Source organism: Pyrus communis, chromosome 3 (assembly GCF_963583255.1).
Source record: "Pyrus communis chromosome 3, drPyrComm1.1, whole genome shotgun sequence".
Lineage (NCBI taxonomy): Eukaryota > Viridiplantae > Streptophyta > Magnoliopsida > Rosales > Rosaceae > Pyrus > Pyrus communis.
This window is the reverse complement of record NC_084805.1, coordinates 26,453,190-26,478,665: the sequence shown is the minus strand read 5'-3', so window position 1 is coordinate 26,478,665 and position 25,476 is coordinate 26,453,190. Positions and strand designations below refer to the sequence as shown.

The 25,476-nt window shown below is 45.1% G+C and overlaps 1 protein-coding gene and 1 pseudogene across 1 annotated transcript; one reads left to right on the top strand and one right to left on the bottom strand.

Annotated features, from left to right (window-relative positions):
* Positions 1-662: 662 nt before the first annotated feature.
* On the bottom strand, positions 663-3,240 carry LOC137730032 (seipin-2-like). Its single transcript, XM_068469101.1, has 2 exons — positions 1,972-3,240; positions 663-1,394 (listed from the first exon to the last, which is right to left on the bottom strand). Exons 1-2 carry the CDS (start codon positions 3,028-3,030, stop codon positions 909-911), a joined length of 1,545 nt encoding a protein of 514 aa, XP_068325202.1. The 5' UTR covers positions 3,031-3,240; the 3' UTR covers positions 663-908.
* A 1,474-nt stretch (positions 3,241-4,714) lies between these two features.
* On the top strand, positions 4,715-24,761 carry LOC137729418 (probable LRR receptor-like serine/threonine-protein kinase RFK1; annotated as a pseudogene).
* Positions 24,762-25,476: the final 715 nt, after the last annotated feature.

Below are 25,476 nucleotides of genomic sequence, written 5' to 3'. Positions count from 1 at the left end.
TTTCGGATATAATACTGACTAACACATATTTGAGGAACTTTAGAGAAAAATGAAAGTTCTATATATTTGAGGAAGATGGCAATCGATTACATTTGTAAGTTGAAGTCCATTATATACTGAACAATACAAGTTTACTTAACCACAAAGTAATTAATTAACCATCTAACAAACATTCTAACAATTTAGACTGATGTGGCATTGGTTGCGAAGTAACCAATGATTAAGAGACATCCGTCTACAGACATTGATTTACTTTTGGTAGTGGATAGTAGCATAATAAGCTTTCGAAACACACATGATGTATCAAATCATTGGGAGGGAGCCGTGAAAGGATGTCAACGATTAGCTGCCGCGGCAGATTTGACATGGTTGAAACATGAAAGGTTGGCTTTGTGTTTGACATGGTTGATAAAATATGATAAGAAAACCCTAGCGAACTTAACAAGTTCTTGATGCCAAGTTTGATTGTTATCTTCTCCGGTACCATAATCTGAACCCCGGAATTCCCTTGAACACAGCTCTCCACAAATCCAAACTCCATTCGTCATCTATTCAATACATGTCACGCCCCCTCGGCATTCGCCATATATAAAACTTCCACATTCCGAATCAAATTACAACCATTCGTAACATAAACCAACACAATTCATTCGTACGACAGCTTATAAGTAAAACGTCAACAGTTAAGTGAGTGAATATTGAATACAAGTGTAAAATAAACTGCTCTTTCGACATTAATAGGGAAGGACTGATTCCAACAGGAAAAGGGACATTAATTACACTGCGGTTTAAAGAATTTAAAAAACGAGTGGAAAAACTGAAGTTGGATACTATAGAATTGAACATGTTAAAAGTGAGAAAATCTAACAAAGGTTCCCCTACTTCCATACTTACCGGCATGTTCCCAGTTAAATTTGTACCGGGGCGCTGTTTTGAGAGACAGTGCTGCTGACAGTACGATCCCTTGGTCTTGTTCTCGGAATAATTAATGGCCTACAACAGACTAGAGTAACGAGCATCTCCGTCATGAAGACCATCATGCTTATCCATACTGATATGGTTTTCTTCCAATGCCATATAAATCTTCTAAATAGGGGAAGTTCTGACTCAAGGGTCACCGATGAATCATATATTTGGGGAATACCGGCACCAGGTTGGTATTCTGCACGTTGTTCAATTGTCACCTTTAAGCAGGCAGTAGGAACATCACCTTCGATAAACCCTCTAAACTTGAGATTCAGATTTTGGGATTCTGAAACGTAGCCGGCAACAAGAGGAACAACCTTAAGGAAAGTCAATATAAGGTGGATAGGCTCACTTTTGAATTGCAACATGCATGGATGGCTCGAACTGGCAAGGGTTCTACCATCAACAGACAGGAACTCGACCCTGACCTACAAATACAAAAGATTCATAAATATAAAATGGAAGCAGAGAATCGGAAATAATTCTTTTTAACTCAGAAACTCGGAAATAGATATACTAGCTCCTTCCGTCCCATTGTATCAACCACTCAACTTCCTTACTTCCCCTGTTGCCAGTATAACAATTCATGACGACAGTGGTATCTCCAAACAAAAAACAGCATCACCAGATTTCTGCGAAAGATCCATGCTTTCGATTAAAGGGAAAGGCTTGCTAATCAATCTTCATCTGACACATTGTTCCAAGGTTCCTATGCCTTCTAAAATCAAGTGACAACTGTGATAATCTGGTGGATCTCCGCTCTGGGGACAAGCAAGGAGAAAACTACTACCGTAACACACCATCTGTACACAATGCTACTTGGAAGCTAACGACTACAATCACCAAACCCAAACTTCTTACACCGTTTACAGATAAAGCGAAACTCTACCATGAAACAGAACTCAAAGCAACCAGTTTCATTATGAATTGACGAAAAACAAAACGCATCATAGAAGTCTGAAACAACAAATAGGAATTCGCATTCAAGTGAATTAAGCAAGTTACCTGAAAGGCCCCGAGATTCCTGTTGTACTCTGATTCAGGCAATATGAACGAAACAGTGACCGCCAATTTATGACCAGGAGGTATAACCCGATAGCCCTGGAAACTCTCCCCAGCCCGAACCTTCTCTTTACAATCCGTACCACAACTCACTCCAGCACACGACATCACTGGTACATAAGCCACCGGACTGTGCTTACTGTAATCAAAATTCAACATTTCCTTCATCTGCATTGGCTCCGCCACAATGCACCTCACCAAAACTCCACTAAACAAAATCGACAAGGCCAAGAGACCACACAAGACAATGCCAACATAGCAAGACCAAAACAAACCCCACCCGCACCGCAATGCCACCTTCCAAACCGTATTGTTGTCCTTCAACCACTTGAAAACCAGAGGACTCACACGCCCACTAGCCAAATTCCACAAATTTAACAACTTTCCGATCAAATACCCTCTCCCTCGACGCACAACTTGAAAGGGGTCGACTACGAGCATGTAAGAATTGTTAAAAACCCATATGGGAAATGTTAAGATGCTAACTAATAGATTGATTTGGAGCCCAATTGCTTTGAATATCAATCCTGCTATGAATACAAGAAAGTTAAACGATGGGTCACCGATTTGCGCGGCGGAGTCGGTGGATGGGCCGTCGTTGGCGGCGGTAGTTACAGTCGAACCCTCGTCATTCTGATCACTCCGAGCTTGCGCCGAGCTGCCTCGGTGCCGCGTCGACTCGGACTCCCTCAAATTCCGGGGAAGCTTAAATCTTCTGGCTCGGAAACTGAGCCTGGCGCCGTTGGTGGGGTCAATTAGGGAGGAGCTAAGAGAGGATTCTTCTGAAGTTGAAGCCTTTGAGTCGTCGCCGGATATTGCTCCGAGAGATGGCCGGCGAAGGAGGTGGGTCGCCTGAGAAGGTTTGGAATCGGGAAGAGAGACAGTTGGGGGTGACGTGGATTGATCTGATTCGTCGGTGGAAGGGAAGCCGTCGAGAGCGTCGAAGAAGACGTCGTCGTTTTCGTCTTCGTTGTTTTGGGCGGGAGTTTCTGTAACTTCCATTGCTGCTGCCGCGTTGCGTGGGGTTGGAGTTTGCTATCTTATGAGTCTCAGCCAACCATTAGTTACGTACCCGAAAAACGGTGCGTTTTCTCCTTCTCATTGTTTTACTTCTTTTTAGATAAGCTTTGGATTGAGGAAATACTTGAGCCATAAAACCAAAACTCTCTCTGTGTTTGTTGCTTCTTATCCCTTTCACCTCTTTCAAACAAAACACCATAAAACCTCTCCTCTTTCTATATATATACGAAGATATATTCATAAATATGGTGTAATTCGTCATGTTTTATGCCTGAGATACCTCCAAGATCGACACAGGTGATGTCAGGATGTAATCATACTATAACACACCTCGCTCCCAAGGCAAGACTAAAAAACAATCCAATAGTTCAACAATGTTGTATCCTTTACTTTTATTTTGTGGCTGCATCTAATGTTTGTGTTAAGAGTGCCTCCGTACCCACTTTTATTTAATGGCTGCATCTAATATTTGTGTTAGAATGCCTCCGTACCCTAAGACAGAGTCAAGCTACTTGTAATTCACTATTTTGTTAAGATACAAGATTTCTCATGCCATTGCCTTCACTCGCTTATTTCTCCTCTGTTATAACTCCAATTTGCGAATGATTTTCGTCTACGCGCTCATAAGATTGATCTCTATCCAAAAATACTAAGAGTGATGGTCAACACATTTTTAACAACTAACTATGAAAAATCAAACTTTAACTGAAAAATAAAAGAAATCCAAAATTAACGAAATTAAAATAAATTCATGAAATAGTGAGGTACGATAATTGTACAGTGAATTCGGGGAAAGGATTTCACATTAGTAGTTTAATAAATTAACCAATAAAATTAAAGAATAAACTTAAAACTAACAAATTATTGAAGGGTTATGTTTAGCCCTTTCAGTTATATATGGTAAATGAATGACTTGTCACTATTCATTAAAAACTAATTTCCTCTATAAATCTGGATGTGGCTATATTTAGCCGCTTCGAATAAAGATGACCTTAGCAAAGAGTATCTAAAAATATTTTTTACTTTTGGATAAACTAGTAAAAAACATTTATTATTGTATAAGGAATAGAAAGAGTGTAAAAATTATTTTTCACTATAGACTATAGAATGACCATAAACTATTAATAACTTGTAGATATCATTGTCTGGAACAAATGAAAGGATTACCGATTTAATATCACCATAATCATTAATTAAACATGTCCCATGTTTATTTATTGGGTAAAGTCTTTTGGTAGTAATTGGTTCATGCATGTAATTGCTTATTCCAACTTGCTAATTGTGCATATAATTTGTGATTGGATCAATCCAACTTTAATTTCGAAAAGGAATTAAAGGCGGGGCAGTGGTTCACCACCATCCTCCTTTCATACACTGTGGCGCGCGGCCACCAAATCTATAATGCACTGACATGTGTATAAATTTTGTCACAAAATAATGCGTAATTTGTTTGAAGGCCGCCACTACAGGCCTACAGTAACGTTCACGAGGGTACGTCGTCATCCCTTTTGTTACCGACCGTCAAGCTTAATTTAATCCATGTTCAATCGCATCTGGGAACAGTAGAAGAGTGTTCATCGACCTTATAAATGACAAAACCATACACACTGTATTATTCTCACAACAAACTTTTATTAAAGATCAATTAGTACAATTTCATATGTAAATGCTGATGATGCAGCAGCTGCCTCGTAAGCTCTTTGTATGCTTCCTTGTTGCACTGAGTTGCTGCCGGGACTCGCTCAGCCTCCTGAGTTGCCCCAAGAGGAAGGTGAGTTCAGTTGCTCATATATATATATATATATATATATATATATATGTGTGTGTATATCTATGTATGCATGCATATATATATATACATATATATCCCTAGTTGGGACGTACAAGGACTCATCCATGACTGAATGTATGGGCTCCTTTATTTCAGTCATTTAATGCGCTAAAGTTTGCAGACATAGCAGTAGATCAGTGTGCTCACCCCGACACCCCCCCCCCCCCTCTTTTTCTTCACTCTTCTCTCACACTCAGTTCGAATCCCGCTCCTTGTAGCTTAGATTAGATTCATTAGATTATCAGTTGAGAATCTAAGATCATTTGTTGCATCCAGTTCTTCTAGAGCACAGTGTAGAACTTCATATATAGCTCAAAGTTTCTGCTGATTTCATTACCAAATAAAACTTATATTACACACAGAAAAGTAAGGTCCGCCTTGCCCCTTCATTTTACATGGATTTGTTTTCTGTTGTTCTTTGAATATGGATGCCTTTCAGTTGATGCTCTCCGACAAATTGCTACCACGATGGGGGCCAAGTATTGGAGTTTCGAAGCTGGTGCTGGTGCTGGCGCTTGCCGAATTGATACAGTGGGTGTAACAGAGAAGAAACCAAAGGGATCCCAGAAAAATATCGATTGCGTATGCAACTTTGAGAACAACACTGTTTGTCATGTCGTAAAACTGTATGATTCTGAACTTTAAGTTTCACCTCGATTTTTCCATGACTCAAGAAAAAAGCTATGCCTTCCTTGTCACAAAGCTCTGAATTTCGGTAGTTTCTGCTTAAAACTTTAACTATTTGTTTAACACTTTACAGAATGATCAAGGGTTATAGTTTACCGGGTATGCTTCCACCTCAACTCGTCAAACTTCCTTACCTCCAAGAAATGTACGAGCTATCATATTCGAATTACTTGAGGTTCAAGACTCGGATGATACATATCTTTATATCTTAATTAAAAGTACATTCCTTTCCGTGTAGCGATTTTTCTTACAACTATCTCAATGGTACAATACCAAGGGAATGGGCTTCGATGAAGTTAACTTACATGTGAGCCTTTTTGAATGTCTGTGATAAGACTTTAATTTTGTAGCTCTGTATATTTATTAGTGAATTTTCGCAGTTCTGTTCTTGCCAATCGCTTATCAGGCGAAGTTCCAAAGGAGTTGGGAAACTGTTTGGGCCCAAAATATTTTGGTTAGGCCGAGCAGTCAGATGTGCTCGGCCCAAGGTAATAACAGATGCTATGGGCCGAATAATAAAACCCGGGCCAGCTGGCAGGGTCAGCCGAATCCTATCTCAAGAGGTCCAGATAAGTAGGAAGGATTGAGGAAATCCTGGTGCGACCAGGATTCTCGACCAGCAAGAAATAAAGCCTCAAAAGGAGGAAGATTCAGAATCCCAGTGGGAGTAGGTTTGTTCGAACCAGAATCGAAATGGGACAAGGACTCCCAATCCAAATCAGAGGAGGTTTCAAGGAATGGGGTACTATAAATACACGAGATCATGCAACATTCAGGGCCTCTTAAAAATCATCATACAATTGCCTTGCGCAAAACCTCTCAAACACCTTGAGAATTTTCCTTTTCTTTTTCTGCCGACACACCTTCAGTTTGGATAAACAGCACTGTGGAAGCGCCCAGCGAGCACCTTCAGTTTGGATAAACAGCACTGCTGCCGCAGAACCAGCCGGCCGAGAAGCACATTCAGTTTGGATAAACAGCACTGCGTCGAGGTCGACCGGTTATCTATCTAAGTCTCGGCCGAGAAGGGTTTTCGAACCTTTATTGGCAGAGGTCACCTTGCTAGCCCTCTCGGCAAAGTCAGGTGTTACGAATCACATTGCTCGGCGTACAGGGCGCCGAGTGGCTTTATGATCGGATACTCGCAAGTGGGTTTCAGGGTTCGGCATTCTGACGGCCGAACGACGTTTACCATCAAGACCTACATCACGTTTGAGTATCTGTGCCCATACAGTTTGGTCTCGATTCGACGTGCTTTTACTCTCACGAATAAAATCATAGTGACCGAATCGGGCTCTGACGATTTGTGAACTCCGCAGAATTAGCAGCCTTGTCTTCAGGCTATAGAACCCAGAGACCGAGAGTGTTCCTTCCTCGGTCGCAATCGCAAGATAGAGAAGTCAGCAACGCGCTCAGAGCGACATCAGCAAATTTTACTCCTCGGCCGACGAGTTGGCACGCCCCGCATTCAACCGAAGGACATAGTTAGCTTATTAGTTACTCGGCCTGCGCGCCACGTAGGTTTTGTAATTTTTAGGGTCAACATTTTGGCACGCCCAGTGGGACCTTTGTGCTAAACCTTCGGAGTTCATGACCATTGAGACACGGTCCACGAAGCAGAAAACAACCATGGGAAAGTCAACGACTGACTTGCCAGTGCAAGGCCTTGGGCAGGATTTGCACTCTACAAAAAATCCGATCATAGTCGCGCCGCCCGAGGCCACAAGTGTAATACGCCGAGAGAATGAAATCTGTCTCGGCGGGCAACCTCACAACCCAACAGTCCCGAATCAAACGACTGAATGTTCATGGAAGGGATTTTGGAAGATTGTGACGACGATGGTGGAGAAGGTTCCGATCCACCAACTAGGACATTCCTTCGGCGACGACTGGAGGAACAATATCGTCAGGTCGAGCAGTCGATCGGTCAAAAGATGAATGATTTGCTAGAAGCAATACGTAGTAACAGCGATACACAGACCAGAATGCTCGAACTATTGGTTAGTAAAGCTTTCGAAGATGGCCAGGTCGGCCCACCTCGGCAGCTTTCGACGAATGTGCCAATACCAGCCGAGAGAGGGCCCGCCCGACCGCAACCAATCACCTTAGAAAGAAGAGGTGGACCAGGAAATAGATCTGAGGGACCAAGCCAGGGAGAAGAAGCCGCTTCCGTAAACATGACCGAAGTCCAGAGAATGATTGATTCGGCCCTGAAGAAAGGGCCGAAGTTTCCAAAATTCATTCATCCATACCCGGCTTATGTAGAAAGGTTTGAATACCCACGAGGATTTAAGATCCCTGATTTCAGCCTCTTTGCCGGGGAGTCGTCTTTATCCTCATTAGAACATGTGGCTCGGTTCACAGCGCAGTGTGGAAACGTCAATAGCGACTTCTACAAACTACGTTTGTTTAATTTTTCACTGACAGGTTCAGCTTTCGCATGGTACATTAATCTTCCACCCAATTCTGTGCAGAGTTGGGAAGAGTTGGTCGAAAAATTCCATGAACAATTCTATCGGCCAGGGATGGAGATATCCGTATCATCCTTGGCCAGGATGGCTCAAGCATCCGACGAGTCTCCAATGGAGTACTTAACAAGGTTTAAGTCGGCCAGGAATTGGTGCCGAGTACCATTCCCCGAAGTGGAGTTCGTCAGGATCGCCCTTAACGGATTAGACGTGGAGTACAAAAAGAAGTTTCTGGGGGCAAATATTCGGGATATGTACGAACTTGCTCAACATGTCGAACAATATGATTATCTGCTCCGAGAAGAAAAGATATCGAAGTCACCATCCCGGGGGACGTTGTATAAGAACCCCACGGTGAGCTATGCATCGGCCGAAAGTGAAGACCCTCAGTATGTTAGTGTGGACGCGGCCGAGATAATAATAGACAAACCTTATGTTTGCAAGGCTTTGGCGCAAGTAAATACCAAAGACGCCAAAACCCGTTTGACCGCCGAGGAAACGGGCAAGTCATCAAAAGTATACACTTTTGATATCACCAAAGCTGATGCAATTTTCGATCAGTTATTGGCAGCAAAGATCATCAAGCTTCGGCCAGGACATACTATCCCTAAGGCCGATGAATTAAAAGGAAAGATATACTGCAAGTATCATAATTCTAATAAGCATGCAACCAATAATTGTGTTGTGTTCCGGGATACAATTCAAAGCTGGATCGAAAAAGGAAAGTTGAAATTTCCGGAAAAGATGGCGGTCGATGTTAATCCTTTCCCTTCGACGACGATTGGTATGGTGGATGCTCACCTTCCTAAAAACAAAGGGAAGGCCGAATACGTACCGGTGCAACATGTCTATAAACGGAATGGTCGCACAAGACTACAGCTCGATATCTTTTCGAATGCACCACCAGCGGAACAATCGAGGCCACCCGCCGATGAGCCTATGACAAGGTCAAGTTCCGACGAGGCTCATGGATCAAAGGTGTTATGTGACCATTGTAAAACACCAGTTGAGCCTGGGAGGAAGACATCTTCAACACCACCCGCGGCCCCTACAACATCGTCGACAGGTTTAAGTCCACGACATCAAGTGTTTGATCGACTCGGCCCACAAGTACGGCCGAAAGACCAGACCTCGGTCAGGCGGCGTCTGGATTTCGACGCACCTTTCTACAATGAGGATTATTACTCGCGCAATGCTAATAGTTCGGCCTCACCAGCCGATCGCAAAACTTTCAAACCACCAAGGACATCGGATCAACGCTCGTACAGTTACAATTCTCCGACTGGCTTATATACGGCGTTATCTAAATCTCAAAAACGTCGCCGCCAACGGATAGATTGCATGGCTCGGTGACGAGAAGCACAGGCCAGCCCGGCCAACCAGTGGCAACCAAAAAAGGCCGTGGAGGATATTAGCGAACGGCCAACCCCGACTATCATGACCGAGTTAGCCGAAGGGAAGAAAGTGGCGGATGTTGGTTTCGAAACCACCATTGAGGAGGCTGAGAAACGTATTAAGATCCTTCTCCGGCCTGGGGAAACTAGAGCTCGGCTAGAACACTTCACGCAAGAGGCCGAAAGAAAACTCTCCCCGTTACCACCGCGCGAGCCGTTTATTAAAATTCGGCGCAACTTACACCCCCCATTCCTCGGTGAATCCTTGGAATACATGCGAGAGTTTCATAAGAAATACTTGTACGGACTACCCAAGGCGTGTCAGGAAGCCCTCAGCCTAGCTCTCACTTGCCCCGACGCCGAGCAAATCATTCAGAAAACCTCTGACCCAGCGATTAAGGCAAGGTTCCAACACATACGGGAGGCTCGGGTACTTGGTTTTGAAGTCGATCCCTATACAGATATCGACACCTCTGAATTACCTTTTTCGCTTGATGACCTTCAGCATTTGCGCTATCATTTCGAAGTTTTTTCGGCTGTGTCCCTCTTCGGCCTCACGGCCGACGAGGAAAAACGGATAGCACGGTTGGATGCATATCTAGACACGAGGAACGCCCGTATTGCCTATGAAGAACGAGCCCGAATAACGAAGGACCACCATAAGTCTTCAGCAGTCAACATGGTCGAGGAAAATAGCCAAACCACACTCGACGTGGTTAACACGTCTCAGATACCGGCTCTTACCGAGGAACTCAAAAGTCTGATCGAGGATGTTCCGGCGACCGATGCTATGGTTAGTTCTACAGAAGACGACGACCACGATCCAATGGGTCCCTCGGTCCTCGAACAAATGGAGATCAGTATGGTCCACGTCCTACCAGCCGAATTCCAACCAAGTGCCCCCCAGTCGAATTTCTTGGATGGGGACGTGGTCACCGAGGAGGCAACACAAGTAGATTTCGTCGCAAACGACGACGACCGAGAAACCCGAAGCACGGACAACCTTAAGGCGGCTTTGGCCGAGCTATTTCCTCGCTCCCCTTCGATTAATCTCCAACACCTGAAGCCGTTGTACGTCACGGCTCACATCGAAGGATTCCCTATTTCCAAAGTGTTTGTCGACTGTGGAGCCACAGTCAACATTATGCCAATATCTGTCATGAAGGCTTTACGCCGTTCTGATAATGAACTCATTCCGTCAGGGATCACTATGAGCAGCTTCGTTGGTGACAAGTCTCAAACCAAAGGAGTGCTACCTTTGGAAGTTAGCATTGCCGGTCGTCAACACATGACGGCATTCTTCATAATTGATTCCAAGACCGACTATAACGCATTACTTGGCCGAGACTGGATCCACCAAACCAGTTGCATTCCTTCATCACTATACCAAGTTCTCATCTTTTGGGACGGCAAATCGGTCACCGTCCATCCGGCTGATAATCAACCATTTGAGACCAACATGATTCAGGCTCGCTATTATGACGATCACGTCGGCTACATCACCCTCCAGGGCCTCAACGAGGATGGGCGGCCGACGAGAATTTCGGTACAAAAAGTGATTGACGTCGGCGCCGAGACTGTCCAACAGGATTCGGCGAGACTTGGTTTGGCGAACTTGGACATCAATGCCGATGATTGAGCACACCACGCAAGAACGGCGTCAGGCCGCGGTTTCATCTACAATGGAACGTCTGCTGGCCCATTGGTACGCCATTACCAAGCAACCACATTCTAGCATCAATTTGGTCGAATTTCTGGCCGAAGCAGATGACGGCCCCGTTCTAACTTTCGATAAAGTTCAGGCTGCGCCGGTCGAACTCGAAGACCATCGGCCTCAAGTCAAGGACCCGTTAGAAGAAGTTAATGTAGGCACGGCCGATGACCCTCGAACATTGTTTATTAGTGCGTTACTTCCCCCGGCCATGAAGGTCGAACTCCGTGAGCTACTCCATGAATTTAAAGATTGCTTCGCGTGGAGCTATCATGAAATGCCAGGCCTCGACCGAAACCTTGTGGAGCATGAGCTACTCATCAAGGAAGGGTGTAAGCCTTTTCGACAGCCTCCTCGCCGATTTTCGAACGAAGTACAACTCGGCATTAAGGAAGAATTAGTTCGGCTTCTAAAAGCCGGGTTTATTCGGACCGCTCGGTATGTCGAATGGTTGGCCAATATCGTTCCCGTGTTAAAGAAAAACGGTGCCCTTCGCATTTGCATCGATTTCCGTAATATAAATCTGGCTACTCCCAAGGACGAATATACAATGCCGATCTCAGATTTATTAATTGATGTCGCAGCTAATCATGAACTATTATCTTTCATGGACGGTCATGCGGGTTACAACCAGATTTTCATCGCCGACGCTGACGTCCACAAGACGGCTTTCCGTTGCCCAGGGGCACTTGGTACTTACGAATGGGTAGTCATGCCTTTCGGCCTTAAGAACGCCGGCGCCACATATCAATGAGCCATGAATATGATCTTCCACGACTTAATCGGTACAATCGTCGAAGTTTATATCGATGATGTGGTCGTGAAGTCCAAACGTCGTCAAACACACCTGGACGACCTGAGACAAGCGTTCCTTCGCATGCGCAAGAACAACCTCAAGATGAACCCGGCCAAGTGTGCTTTCGGTGTTTCGGCCGGTAATTTCCTAGGATTTTTGGTGCACCATCGCGGCATCGAGGTCGACGAGAATAAAGCCCGCGCCATCATCAGCGCCCCACCTCCAACGACAAAGAAACAGCTCCAGTCGTTACTCGGACAGATAAATTTCCTCCGTCGTTTCATCGCCAATTCGGCCGGTAAAATGAAAGCATTCTCTACGCTCCTTAAGCTGAAGGAAACCGACCGATTCGAATGGCGCGAAGAGCATCAAACTGCGTTTACGCAAATCAAGGTGGCCCTTTCTACTCCACCCGTGCTCGTTCCACCTTGTCGCAACAAACCCCTTAAATTATACATTTCGGCAGCCGCCGAATCCATTGGTTGTCTCCTCGCGCAAGATAATAATGTCGGGCGCGAACAAGCTATCTTTTACCTTAGCCGAAACTTGAATTCCCCAGAGCTCAATTATTCACCCGTCGAAAAACTTTGCTTAGCTTTGTTTTTCGCCGCATCCAAGCTTCGGCATTACATGCTCCCCACAGTTACGCAGGTCATCGCCCAAACCGACGTAATTCGTTACATGCTGACTCGGCCTATTGTCAAAGGCCGAATCGGGAAATGGACACTCTCCTTATCCGAGTTTAGCCTTCAGTATGTACCCCAAAAGGCCGTCAAGGGGCAAGCCCTCGCCGATTTCCTGGCACAACACCCATCCCCTTATGGTTTTTGAGGGGGGCGACGTCGACATCGGTTTCGTCACCACACGCGATAACTATTGGACTATGCATTTCGATGGCTCCAGCACTTCGACTTCGGCGGGTGTCGGCATTGCAATTCAGTCGCCCGACCACTGCCGATGGTATTTTTCTCTCAAGTTGGATTTCAGCTGCACGAATAATCAGGCCGAATATGAAGCCCTCATTATCGGCCTACACGTTTTACACGATCTGCGGGCCTCTCGTGTTCTTGTCCTCGGTGATTCCGAACTTGTGATTAACCAATTGAACGACATTTTTCATTGCATGAGTTGTACTTTAGCGCCATATCACATGGTCGCCACCTACCTGGCCGAGTCATTCGAACGGATCACGTTTGAACATATTTCACGAACCCACAATACCGATGCCGATGAACTCGCCCAGATTGCCTCCGGAGCACAACTCATGGGGGGCAAGCTCGGCCGAATCGCAGCCACAGGCCTGCAATCGTACCCGGCCTTGATCGATCGGCAAAACTTCCAGCGCACACACGTAATACGTACTAGAGTAATGTCACTCCCATCCCTACTAGAACGAGGTGACCCCGTGGAAGTTTGTGCTGTCGAGGTAGAACCAGATGATTGGAGAAAGACGATGTTACGATACCTCGATAATCCTAACGGGAAACACGACCGGAGAACGAAGGTCCTTGCCACAAACTACGTGTCGTACCAAAATGAGTTGTACCGCAAAGGCGAGGACGGGTTACTACTATTGTGCCTCGGCCCACATGAGGCCGACCAAGCAATGGCCGAGGTACATGAAGGTATTTGTGGGGCACACCAGTCTGGACGAAAGATGCGCTGGCTGCTTCGACGACACGGTTATTTTTGGCCCAGTATATTAAAAGATTGTATCGAATATGCATGAAGATGCGTACCATGCCAAATTCATAGACATGTGCAGAGAGCCCCGGCCGAATTACTACACTCGGTTACTAAACCATGGCCATTCAGAGGTTGGGCAATGGACGTAATTGGCAAAATCACGCCATCATCGGGGGCAGCAAAACACGCGTGGATAATGGTAGCAACTGACTATTTCACTAAGTGGGTCGAGGCAAGATCATACGCCGAATTAACGGCCAAGGAAGTATGCGATTTCGTAGAAGAAAATATTGTGACCAGATTCGGCGTGCCAGAAACGATCATAACTGATAATGGCACTATATTCACGGCCGATAGGTTTAGGGAGTACGCGGCAAGTTTGAACATCCGACTCGAACAATCTACGCCGTACTACCCACAGGCAAACGGGCAGGCCGAGGCAAGCAATAAAGTGTTGATTGGCATCCTTGAAAAAATGGTAAAAGAGAAACCTGGTTTGTGGCATTTGAGGTTGAATGAAGCATTATGGGCATACCGAACCTCACCTCGGTCGGCTACTGGAACCACCCCTTACGCGTTAACTTATGGACACGATGCTATGTTACCGGTCGAGTTAAGTATAAGCTCGTTACGAGTAATCGAGCAGAGCGATTTGTTCAGTATTGAGTATTGTCAAGCGATGCGGCAGGAATTAGAAGATTTAGAAGAAAGTCGAATCGACGCGGGTAACTTATTGGTAGCGCAAAAGAAAATTGCCGAGCGAGCGTATAACCAGCGTGTAAGACAAAAAACGTTCGGCGAAGGTGAATTGGTTTGGCAAACTGTGTTGCCTATCGGGATTAAAGACCCCAGATTTGGGAAGTGGTCGCCGAATTGGGAAGGGCCATTCATCGTTCACAAAGTCCTCGGCAAGGGGGCATATCATCTAAGAGATCGGACGGGTTCAGTTCATAAATTACCGATTAATGGAAAGTTTTTAAAGAAGTACTATCCAATTACATGGGAAATGCAGGAGTGAAAAACATTGTATTAATAGCAAAACGACCATTGTATTAATATCAAAAGTCATTACAAGAAGAACAAATACTAATACAATGATAGGGTCCTAAGGGGTCGATGGGAGGAAGGTCTCGAGGGCAGCTTTTAGCTCCAGCCACTTGGCTTCGCTCAAAATTATCTCAGCCTGCCGGGTCTTCTTGTTACATTGCAGTTGCTGGATACGCCGTGCACCGGCAGCGAAAGCCGTTAGCCGAGTCTTGTTGGCCTCAAAGTCTTTCTCAAGCTCAGAAGCAGCGGCCGACCTTTGCCGTTGAAGGTCAGAAATCTGACAGTGGAGGTCAGAGATCTGACGATCGAACTCGGACAGCTTGGCTTTCTTCGCCTTGATTGCCTCCATCTCCACTCGGCCGGCCTCATGCGCGACCTTGGCCACCTTCAAGTCGTCCTCGGCCTGCAAGGCTCGCTCGAAGACAAGAAAGTGTTGCCGAGTTCGCTCCAAGAGGTCGGTAAGGAAAGAGATACCCTCCGGGCTCAGATGACCACCGCTGGCGAGGTCATTGAGACACTCTCCAACAGAGTCAAGGCCTTTGCACCGGAGAGCTTGAGAAGCAGTCAGAGACAAGACTTCGTGCAGCTTCACGAAGACTTCGGCGGGCGTGGCTCCCACCGATTCGGCTGGAGCAGCAGAGGAGCCGGCCTCACCGGTCGTGCTCTGGAGTAGAGCGTCAAGCTCCATTTCCCACGACGGCTGCACATAAGAGGAAAATTTTGTGAAGAACAGTAAAGACGTGATGTAGTGCATAAAGGAAAAAGGAGAATGTTTTAGACCTGCCGAGAGGAGACTTCGGCCATGCCTTCTGGGTCATTGCTCGAACCCAGGGAACTTAATGACCGAGCCCAGTGCCTCAGACCGCTACGCAATTCACGCGGCCGATGGAGGTCATCTACATTTGATGGCCACGATGGCGGCCAAGAAATATAAACAACGCCCCTCGGCGCATAAAATTGCCGGTGAAATGAATGTTCGGGCACCTGACATTTAATGGTCTTAAAAACATGTATCAAAAGAGAAAATCAACACAAAAGAAGAAAGACTTACAAAGGCCGAAGAGACTTCCTGCGGAGGAATGGGGAGATCTGCATCCTGCGGATGAATCGGCGACTCAGCCGTGGCCTCAGGGTCGGCCATGGGTCTCTTGCCGCGATCCGCCACAGGAGGAGTCGGTCGAGCGGCCGCCTCGACAACCGGAGGAGGACAGACGGGAGGAGAGCTGACTGGTCGGCGACGGCGTTCCAGGGGGACCTCTTCGCTCTCGCTCTCGACATCCTGGAAAAAAAAAGAGATTATTTTACGACCAAAAAACCTGAAGGAACAAGAGTAGAAGCAGAATTATACCTCCAAAACGACCATTGGAGTCGGGGGTGTTTCGGCAGGAGCAGCCGATTTCCCCATTTCGGGCGCCACGACCGGCTCTGAAGTTGGAGCGGATGCGGGTGCGACGATTGGATCGGCCTGGGAGACGGTTGGAGGATTCGAGGTTGGAGGTGCCTGGGCAGCCGACACAGATGGAGAGCCGGCAGGAGTGGGCGTCCCAGTAGTGTTACTGGGGACGACATGAATTTCCCGGTCGCCCTTCTTCGCCAATTTCTTGACGCGTTTAGAAGGACGAGGGGCCTCTTCCGCCGACTCGGCCCCTTGGTGGGGGCGTTTGGCAGGGATCGACCGCTCGGTGACAAGGGTCCTCATAGGCGCCTTCTTCGCCTTTGCCACCGCGGCGACCACTTCCACCGTCCTCGGCAAGCGAACCCCTGAAAAGCGAAGTAATTAGCAACGAGGATCAAGTGGTAAAACAAAGGAGGAAAGAAAAACGGAAAGACTACCTTGGGTCGACTCCTTAGGCTGTGTCGAGGATGTTGACCTAGGGCGGTCGCCGAAGATCTTCTTCGCCAGATCTTCGGCCGGGGTGCCGAAGAAGTTACCGGTATACTCCTCCCACCAGTCCCCGAAGGTATCAGTTCCCAGAGATTCAGGGACCGCCGGCCAAATCCGGAATTTCCTGCACTTCTCTTGGAACTCCTGGTCGGACGTCTTGCACTCCCTCTCAGAGGAACCGGTAAGACGCCCTCGACTTAGGAGTGACCGAGAAGCGAGCAGGGGGACGGGGCTGCCTTGAATATAGCCGAGCTGCCGGGCGACAAAATGGGGGTGGTAGACCTCCCAGCCAGCTCGGCGGGCATCGCAACCCAGTGGAAGGTCGCGAGCCAAAACAAACGACCCCCAGCGCTGACGAATGTCCGCATCCTCGGACGCGGCCCACACGGCCGTAGGAAGCTTGAGCGAGGAAGGGTACTCCTGGCGCCGGCACACCAGGAACTCGTCATCCGAGAGGACATCCAGGCCGAGGAAGTGTTTGAAAACCTCGTCGGCTCGGTGAGGTGGTGCCGGTCGAGATGCCAGTTGAAGACCGAGGGCGGCCGTTCGCTGGAAGGCAGGGACCTCCGGTCGAAGAGTAGAGAAGTAAACCTGCAACCAGAGTTGGAACACCAGAGGGGTCCGTTCTGATGTGGGTCGATCTTGCCAATGGTCGCCTCGGCCAGGCAACGGTAGAGATTGGCGAGTATGGCTGGACTGAGTGCCAGCAAGCGACCATTAGCCAGTGTCTGGGCCACCGGCATGTTTTCCACCAGGCATTTGTTCGACCGAGTACAACAAATGAATTTGTTGTACCAGTAGAAGAGGAAGGCCTCGTGCTCTCCCTTCCTAAGGTTTTCCTCGCCTCGGCCGGCGAAATGAAGAATGAGAGTGTTGTAGTTGAAGAAGTTCTTGTGGAGCTTCTGAACTTCTTCCCTTGAGGGCTCCCGATCACCCCGGCTTAGCGTCTCGACGGCCCTTTCGTCGAATAGTGCCTTCAGGTCGAGAGGAGAAGGGTATCCGGAAAGGGCGGCGTCAATAGGAAGGCCGGTCGAGGAAGTCCCAAGGATGGCCGAGACGTCGAGGATGGTGGGGCCGAGAGGGCCGAAAGGCAGGACCATGGTGTTGGTGGCCGAACACCATAAACTCAGGGCCGCCATGAGCAGCTCCTTATCCATGGCAATCTTCATGGTTGACAGAATAATGGCATCGTAGATGCCGAGAGCCTTCCACTCCTTGGAGAAGAAGGAGCTCATTCGGTCGACCCAGGCGGCCCAGGCCGTGGTGGTCGAGGGCCAAGCTCCTTGAGGACGAGCCAAGCACCATTTCGACCAGTCAAACCCTTGAAGCAGGGGGGTTAGACATTGCTCCTTGAGCAAGTTGGTGACAGACGACGGCACTGCGTCTTTGAAGAGGGGACCCAGAATCTGGTGGGTGGTGGCCATATCCTCTTGAAATCGCAGCGTCTTGACGGCGCTTCGATCGATGAATGACTTGCACTTATTGATCTCATCGGAAAGCTTCGAAATAAAGGAGGCCATTTGCAGAAGGAAGAACTGGAAAAATTGCAGAAGGGCTGGAAGGTTTGATTTGAGCAAACAAAGATGAGAAATTAGAGATTCTGGAGTTTCTGAAGGCGTAAGAGGCGAATGGCAGAAATGTGGGTATTTATAGGCTTTTCAGAATGAATATCAAATGTCTGGAATTCAAAAGCGCTGGTTCAGATTGGGGGGAAATGTAACCGGGAAAGTCTGCAATCATTTCGGATATTTTGGGAACCTGCGAAAATGGGATTGAGGAGTCGAAAATCCAGGATGCACGATGGCGTGTGGCGACAGGTTCAATGCATTTAATAAGGATGAGACGGTTCAATTAGTGCACGGTTTCGAGGCCCATAAGTGAAGCTTTTGAGAACGGCGGAGAATCGACACGTGGCCACGCGTTGGGGGCAACGAGGAAAGTGCAATCATGTCTCATAAATATGCAGGAATAATGATCATTAAGGGAGTAAAGTTCAAAAAAGCAATAAATGTTTTCGCTTCTTCAAGGTCGAGGCCCGACCAAGAGGTGACAGTCGGCGACCTCAGAAGCGAGGGGGCAATATTTGGGCCCAAAATATTTTGGTTAGGCCGAGCAGTCAGATGTGCTCGGCCCAAGGTAATAACAGATGCTATGGGCCGAATAATAAAACCTGGGCCAGCTGGCAGGGTCAGCCGAATCCTATCTCAAGAGGTCCAGATAAGTAGGAAGGATTGAGAAAATCCTGGTGCGACCAGGATTCTCGACCAGCAAGAAATAAAGCCTCAAAAGGAGGAAGATTCAGAATCCCAGTGGGAGTAGGTTTGTTCGAACCAGAATCGAAATGGGACAAGGACTCCCAATCCAAATCAGAGGAGGTTTCAAGGAATGGGGTACTATAAATACACAAGATCATGCAACATTCAGGGCCTCTTAAAAATCATCATACAATTGCCCTGCGCAAAACCTCTCAAACACCTTGAGATTTTTCCTTTTCTTTTTCTGTCGACACACCTTCAGTTTGGATAAACAGCACTGTGGAAGCGCCCGGCGAGCACCTTCAGTTTGGATAAACAGCACTGCTGCCGCAGAACCAGCCGACCGAGAAGCACCTTCAGTTTGGATAAACAGCACTGCGTCGAGGTCGACCGGTTATCTATCTAAGTCTCGGCCGAGAAGGGTTTTCGAACCTTTATTGGCAGAGGTCACCTTGCTAGCCCTCTCGGCAAAGTCAGGTGTTACGAATCACATTGCTCGGCGTACAGGGCGCCGAGTGGCTTTATGATCGGATACTCGCAAGTGGGTTTCAGGGTTCGGCATTCTGACGGCCGAACGATGTTTACCATCAAGACCTACATCACGTTTGAGTATTTGTGCCCATACAGTTTGGTCTCGATTCGACGTGCTTTTACTCTCACGAATAAAATCATAGTGACCGAATCAGGCTCTGACGATTTGTGAACTCCGCAGAATTAGCAGCCTTGTCTTCAGGCTATAGAACCCAGAGACCGAGAGTGTTCCTTCCTCGGTCGCAATCGCAAGATAGAGAAGTCAGCAACGCTCTTAGAGCGACATCAGCAAATTTTACTCCTCGGCCGACGAGTTGGCACGCCCCGCATTCAACCGAAGGACATAGTTAGCTTATTAGTTACTCGACCTGCGCGCCACGTAGGTTTTGTAATTTTTAGGGTCAACAGAAACATTACCACTCTGACATTCCTGTACGTTTCAAATCTTGGTTTATCTCAATTTAACTTGAATACTGCCTTGATAATTGCTACTTGACCTATAGATGAACAAAAGTTCCATAGGACATCATATTTGTTATATCAACGTTCTTTTTCGCTTCTTTTATAAATCATTAGGAATCTTGAAGCAAACCAGTTTTCTGGTATTCTTCCTGCTGAGCTTGGGAATTTGGTCAATTTGCAGACTTTGTAAGTCATCACAATTTTTAAAACAGATTACAGTCTTTTATGCTGAGTTGATAGTTCCTTACTGCTTGTTGCAAGTGTAGGTCTATTTCATCCAATCTGCTAACTGGAAGCTTGCCACAGACGTTTTCCGGGCTAAGAAATATTAGACGTTTGTAAGGTTTAATTAGACTTGCTTCTCTTTTATAGCATTATCGTGATTCTCGTGTGTGACAAGCAAACTTCTACTGAAATGCAGCCGAATGAATGACAACAACTTTAACGGAATACTCCCGGATTGGGTGCAGAATTGGAAGCAACTCAAAAGATTGTAAAATCCTTATATTATTTTAGTAAAACAAGCTGTTCCCTTTCGAATTTTTAAAATTTTTGTAGCATGTATTGATCTTTTTTTCTTTCCAAAAACTTGTCTTGTTGAAGAGATATGGATTCAAGTGGACTGGAGGGACCGATCCCATCAAATATTTCTCTTTTGTACAATTTGAAAGAGCTGTGAGTAATTTCGATCCTCATTCTGCTAAGTTGCTTTTTTGCGTGATATTTCCTGCAGATTTGATTAATTGTTCTATGCATTGTGGCGTGTCTTCGTACAGGAGGATTAGTGACACAAATGCGCCAAGTCAGGAATTTCCTATGCTGAGATATATGACAGGCCTAGTAACATTGTACGTTTGAGAGATCTTTGCCATTGAATACTTTGACACGTATACGCCCAAGCGCACACTCACACACATATTTCTATCCAGTAGCTATGAGCTGTTTGATGCTGATTAGTTAACTAATTGAAGGATTTTGAGGAACTGTAACATTTCTGGAGAGATCCCTGCATATATCTGGTCCATGGAGAACCTGGAGATGTTGTAAGTAATTAAAGTTGTAAAAACTATACTTTTGATGCTTGAAATTGAATCACCAAACACAGACACATACACGAGTACATGTCTATGAATGAATGTCTGCAATGGAGAGGTGTAATACAGAAGTCTCCCACTCTGCTGATGGAATGAGATATCTTGCCAATTAACTTTTGTACAAGTAAACAAAATTATCCAACTAGAATCAGCACCGTTCTCTGGGGGAGGAATGTATGTCGAGTGCAAACATATAGTTCATTTTTTCAAACAACGTTTCTTAGATGAAATCAACCCTTCACTTTATTCTGTCATATATCTGGTTAATGAATCTGTGTCAGGATTGAGATTAATTGATTGTGATATGTGATTATGTGATTGCTAGGGATCTCAGTTTCAACAAGCTAGTGGGTAAACTCCCATCCACGATAGGAGTTGAGCGTCTGAAATTTGTGTAAGTGAGAAATGCATTAACCAAATTGAGAACTCAGCATCTTTCTTGAAAATACTGATGTACATTACTAATACTTTGTGTTCCCTTGATTAGCTTTTTGACTGGAAACCTGCTAAGTGGAGATGTGCCAAAATCAATCTTGCGAGAGGGAAGTAATGTGTACGTTTGTTTCCTGACATGCTTCCGATTAATACCTCATTTATTTTTATATTTGCAGTCTACTAAGTTCTAACTTCTGTGTATATACTGTTTTTGCAGTGATTTGTCATACAATAACTTCACCTTGCAAGGCCCTAAGCAACCGGAATGTCAAGAACACTTGTCAGAACAAATAATTTTCTCTATGTATTACTTTCTACATTGAAGTGGTTTAGAAAAACTGAGTTTTTTTTTGAAACTGTCATGTTTCAGGAATCTAAATCTGAACTTGTATCGGAGCTCTTCAAAGGAGGACAACTTGTAAGATGCTTCTTTTTGTATCGAAGCTCCCTATTTTTTTCTTTTCAGTTTCTTAACTACAAGACAATGAGCCAAATTTTGCTCAAATCTTTCTGCTCATTCTGTGACAGAAGGGGAATTCTTCCGTGCTTGAAGAATTTTAAGTGCCCACGATGTAAGTATATGTACTAGAGTTCGAGCATATTTATCCTCACTTTTGTCCTTTGGAATTCAAAGTTGTAAGGATGATTAGCTATTGCATCGTGCTTAATGGTTAATTCATATTTATCGTCAGTTGTTACAAATGTTGGCAGTTTCAAATTGTATGCGTATTAATTGCGGTGGAAGTGACATAATTGTCAAGGACGAGAATCACAGAAACTTCACGTTTGAAGGAGATGGAGGAGTTGAAGGTGGCAGTGCTAAATATTTTAGGAATGAGAAAAGTATGTGGCGATTTAGTAGCACTGGTGACTTCATGGATGACTTAGAGCCGCAAAATACACGCTACTCTATATCTCTGGTGTCTTCCAATCTTTCTGAACTATATACAACAGCACGCCTATCTCCGCTTTCACTTACTTATTTCCACTATTGTTTAGAAAATGGAATTTACACTATAACTCTCCTCTTTGCGGAAATCATGTTCACAAATGTAGAAAGATACAGTAGTCTTGGGAGGCGTATTTTCGATGTCTATGTTCAGGTAATTCACTACACTACTCAAACTGTCTGTCTCAATATGGCTGCAAGCCTGCAACTTGAGGTTTTTACAAGAGACCATTGTTTTTCAGGAAAGGTTGGCGTGGAAGGATTTCAATATCGAATATGAGGCAGGTGTGGCTCGCAACAGATTAATTAAGAAAGTATCTAATGTCAACGTGACAAGTAACGTCTTAGAGATCCGATTCTATTGGGCTGGAAAAGGGACAAAATAGTGATTCCAGAGAAAGGAAATTATGGTCCCCTTATATCAGCCATCTCTGTGGTTTCTGGTGAGTCAGAGATGTCCACATTTCCTACAGTGTCATTTTAGTACCATCATATAAACTGAAGGTTGACTGGTTGAATGAAGGTTGCCTGTCATATCGTAGAATCTGAGATTGTGCAAAGGTTTTTTTCGGTCTGAAAATTATGTGACAACTTTTGCAGATGCAAGGCAATTCTACATATTAGCAAATTTTAAATATTTGCTTGAAAGCACTTCTGACCTCTGAGTGACGTACGTTAACTTGTCTAGTTTACTCATTGACCAGATTTTAAACCTTGTAAAAATGACGGAACTGTGCGAGCTAATTATATCATTGCCCGTGTTGGTGTTGGCACTGTTGGGGGATTATGCCTAACACTCTTCATGCTGGCAATCCTTTGGTGGAAAGGATGTTTGGGAGGAAAAAGGGGGAGACAACAAGGTGCATATTACATTAAACCAGCCATGCCATTGCCAAGAAAATACGTTTAATAACACTAGGAACTCATCGACATACTTTATTTCCTTTTTGGAACAGATATTGTAGGACGAGATATGCAGACGCAAACTTTTACTTTGGAGCAAATCAAAGCTGCCAGCAACAACTTTGATTCTGCAAACAAGGTTGAAGAAGGCGGTTTTGGCCCTGTCTACAAGGTAGCACTTTTTTCCTTCCCGTCATATGGAATTCTCACGCCTTGAAAAGTAGATTCTAAAATTTAGGGTTGGGATGCAGGGTCAGCTACCTGATGGTTCACTGATAGCAATTAAGCAGCTCTCATCCAATTGAAGGCAAGGAAATCGCGAATTTATAAATGAGATGGGCATGATATCTTGTTTACAGCACCCGAATATAGTGAAACTGCATGGATACTGCATTGAAGAGGATCACTTATTGCTGGTGTATGAATACATGGAAAACAATAGTCTTGCACATGCCTTATTCGGTAGGTTTTCTGTCATTTTCTCTCTCCCTAAACTTTTATGACTTCAGTTTGATCAACTGAAGATCTCAGTACTTAACATTTGATCACTTTTATGATTTTTCGAAAGAACAAAAAAAATATTTGTACTGGGTTGAGAAAGAAGAAATTTTTGTTGGATGATATGTACATCAGGAGAACCATAGATTAAATTGGACTGGCCTACAAGGTTTAAGATCTGCGTTGGGATAGCAAGAGGTTTAGCTTTTCTCCGTGGAGAATCAAGAATCAAGATTGTTCACAGAGACATAAAAGCAACCAATGTACTACTGAATGCGGATTTGAACCTGAAAATATCCGACTTTGGATTGGCTAAACTTTATGAAGAAGAGAAAACACACATTAGCACAAAAGTTGCAGGAACCATGTCAGTTGCAATTAAACTTTCTTCGATGCACGTTTACATTTTATGCATTTTTTTTTTCTTTTTAATTGGAATAAAAAAAAAATGTTTGGACGCAGAGGACATATGGTACCAGAATATGCACTATGGGGTCACTTGACCAACAAGGCAGATGTTTACAGTTTCGGAGTTGTTGCCTTGGAAATTGCTAGTGGGAAGAAAAAGAATCATGTGCCAAATAACAGTTGCTTCTCTCTTCTAGACTGGGTACTATACGGCCTTCAATCTCTAGAGCCATTGTGTAAAATTTTGGTTTTTCGACAACTTTATGTTAATCAGTAAGAAACCTTTTGGATAAAGTGAATTTTCTCTTGTTGCGTGCAGGCCTATGAGTTGCAACAAACTGGAAACTTGAAGGAGCTGATTGATGAGAGCTTAGGGAATGAAGTCAATGACAAAGAAGCAGAAGTTATGGTTAATGTCATTCTGCTGTGCACAAATGTGTCTCCATCGCTTAGGCCTACCATGTCCGAGGTGGTGAGCATGCTCAAAGGACAAACGCAAGTCCCGGACATTATCCCAGACGCGAGTACTTATGCCGAAGATTTGAGGTTCAAATCCATGAGAGACGTACATCATCAAAGCCAAACACACAGTTCGAGTGGAAGGCAATCTCAGAATTCGGCAACTGTTAGTACATTTTGCTCGTCCTCTTCATCACATCAGGCCATGACTTGAATTAAATCCGACTTCTTAAAATGGCTGTAGTTTCTAAGTTTAAAAGTGTATGTACCATACGAAAATCCGACCTCTACCATTGCTCTGTCTCTATTTTTCGAATGAACATTGCTCAATGAAAAACTTCTGACCTTCGGCTTTTGACAGCTCGGCTATCAATTTTACGAGAAATTTTAGTATACTCCGGTGATTTTTAACTATTACATCATTGGTCGAAGATACAAGAAGCAAGATTTAAACCACAAAAAAAAAAAAATAATAATAATAATATAGGCTGTTCAGTGGACTGGAGCTGGACAGTATTAAGAGATTCGGCAATCGAACTTAGAACTAAAGCCGTATTAACCTGAGGCGTTGGTTTGCTATCTACCCAGTTTCAGAAAATGGTCTGCAGTGACTTATCGAAACTAGTCGATCTACTCGGCGAACCAGGTCTGATTGGTGTTCGCGAACTGATCTGGAAATAGATTCATAATCCATCCAATTCCGAACGTTCCATAATCCATCCAAGAAATAGACTCATACCCAACCCAATCTCGAAACCTATTAATAAATTTAAGTCCAAATTTTATGATCTACAATCTCAAACCTAAACCAACCAATTTATAGAGGAACTCGATGAAAAACAAAGAGGGGAGAGTCATGAATTGAGGGTGTTGAAATTGAGCTTCAATTTTATGGGCAATATGTAGAGTAGCTCAATCTCTTATAAGCA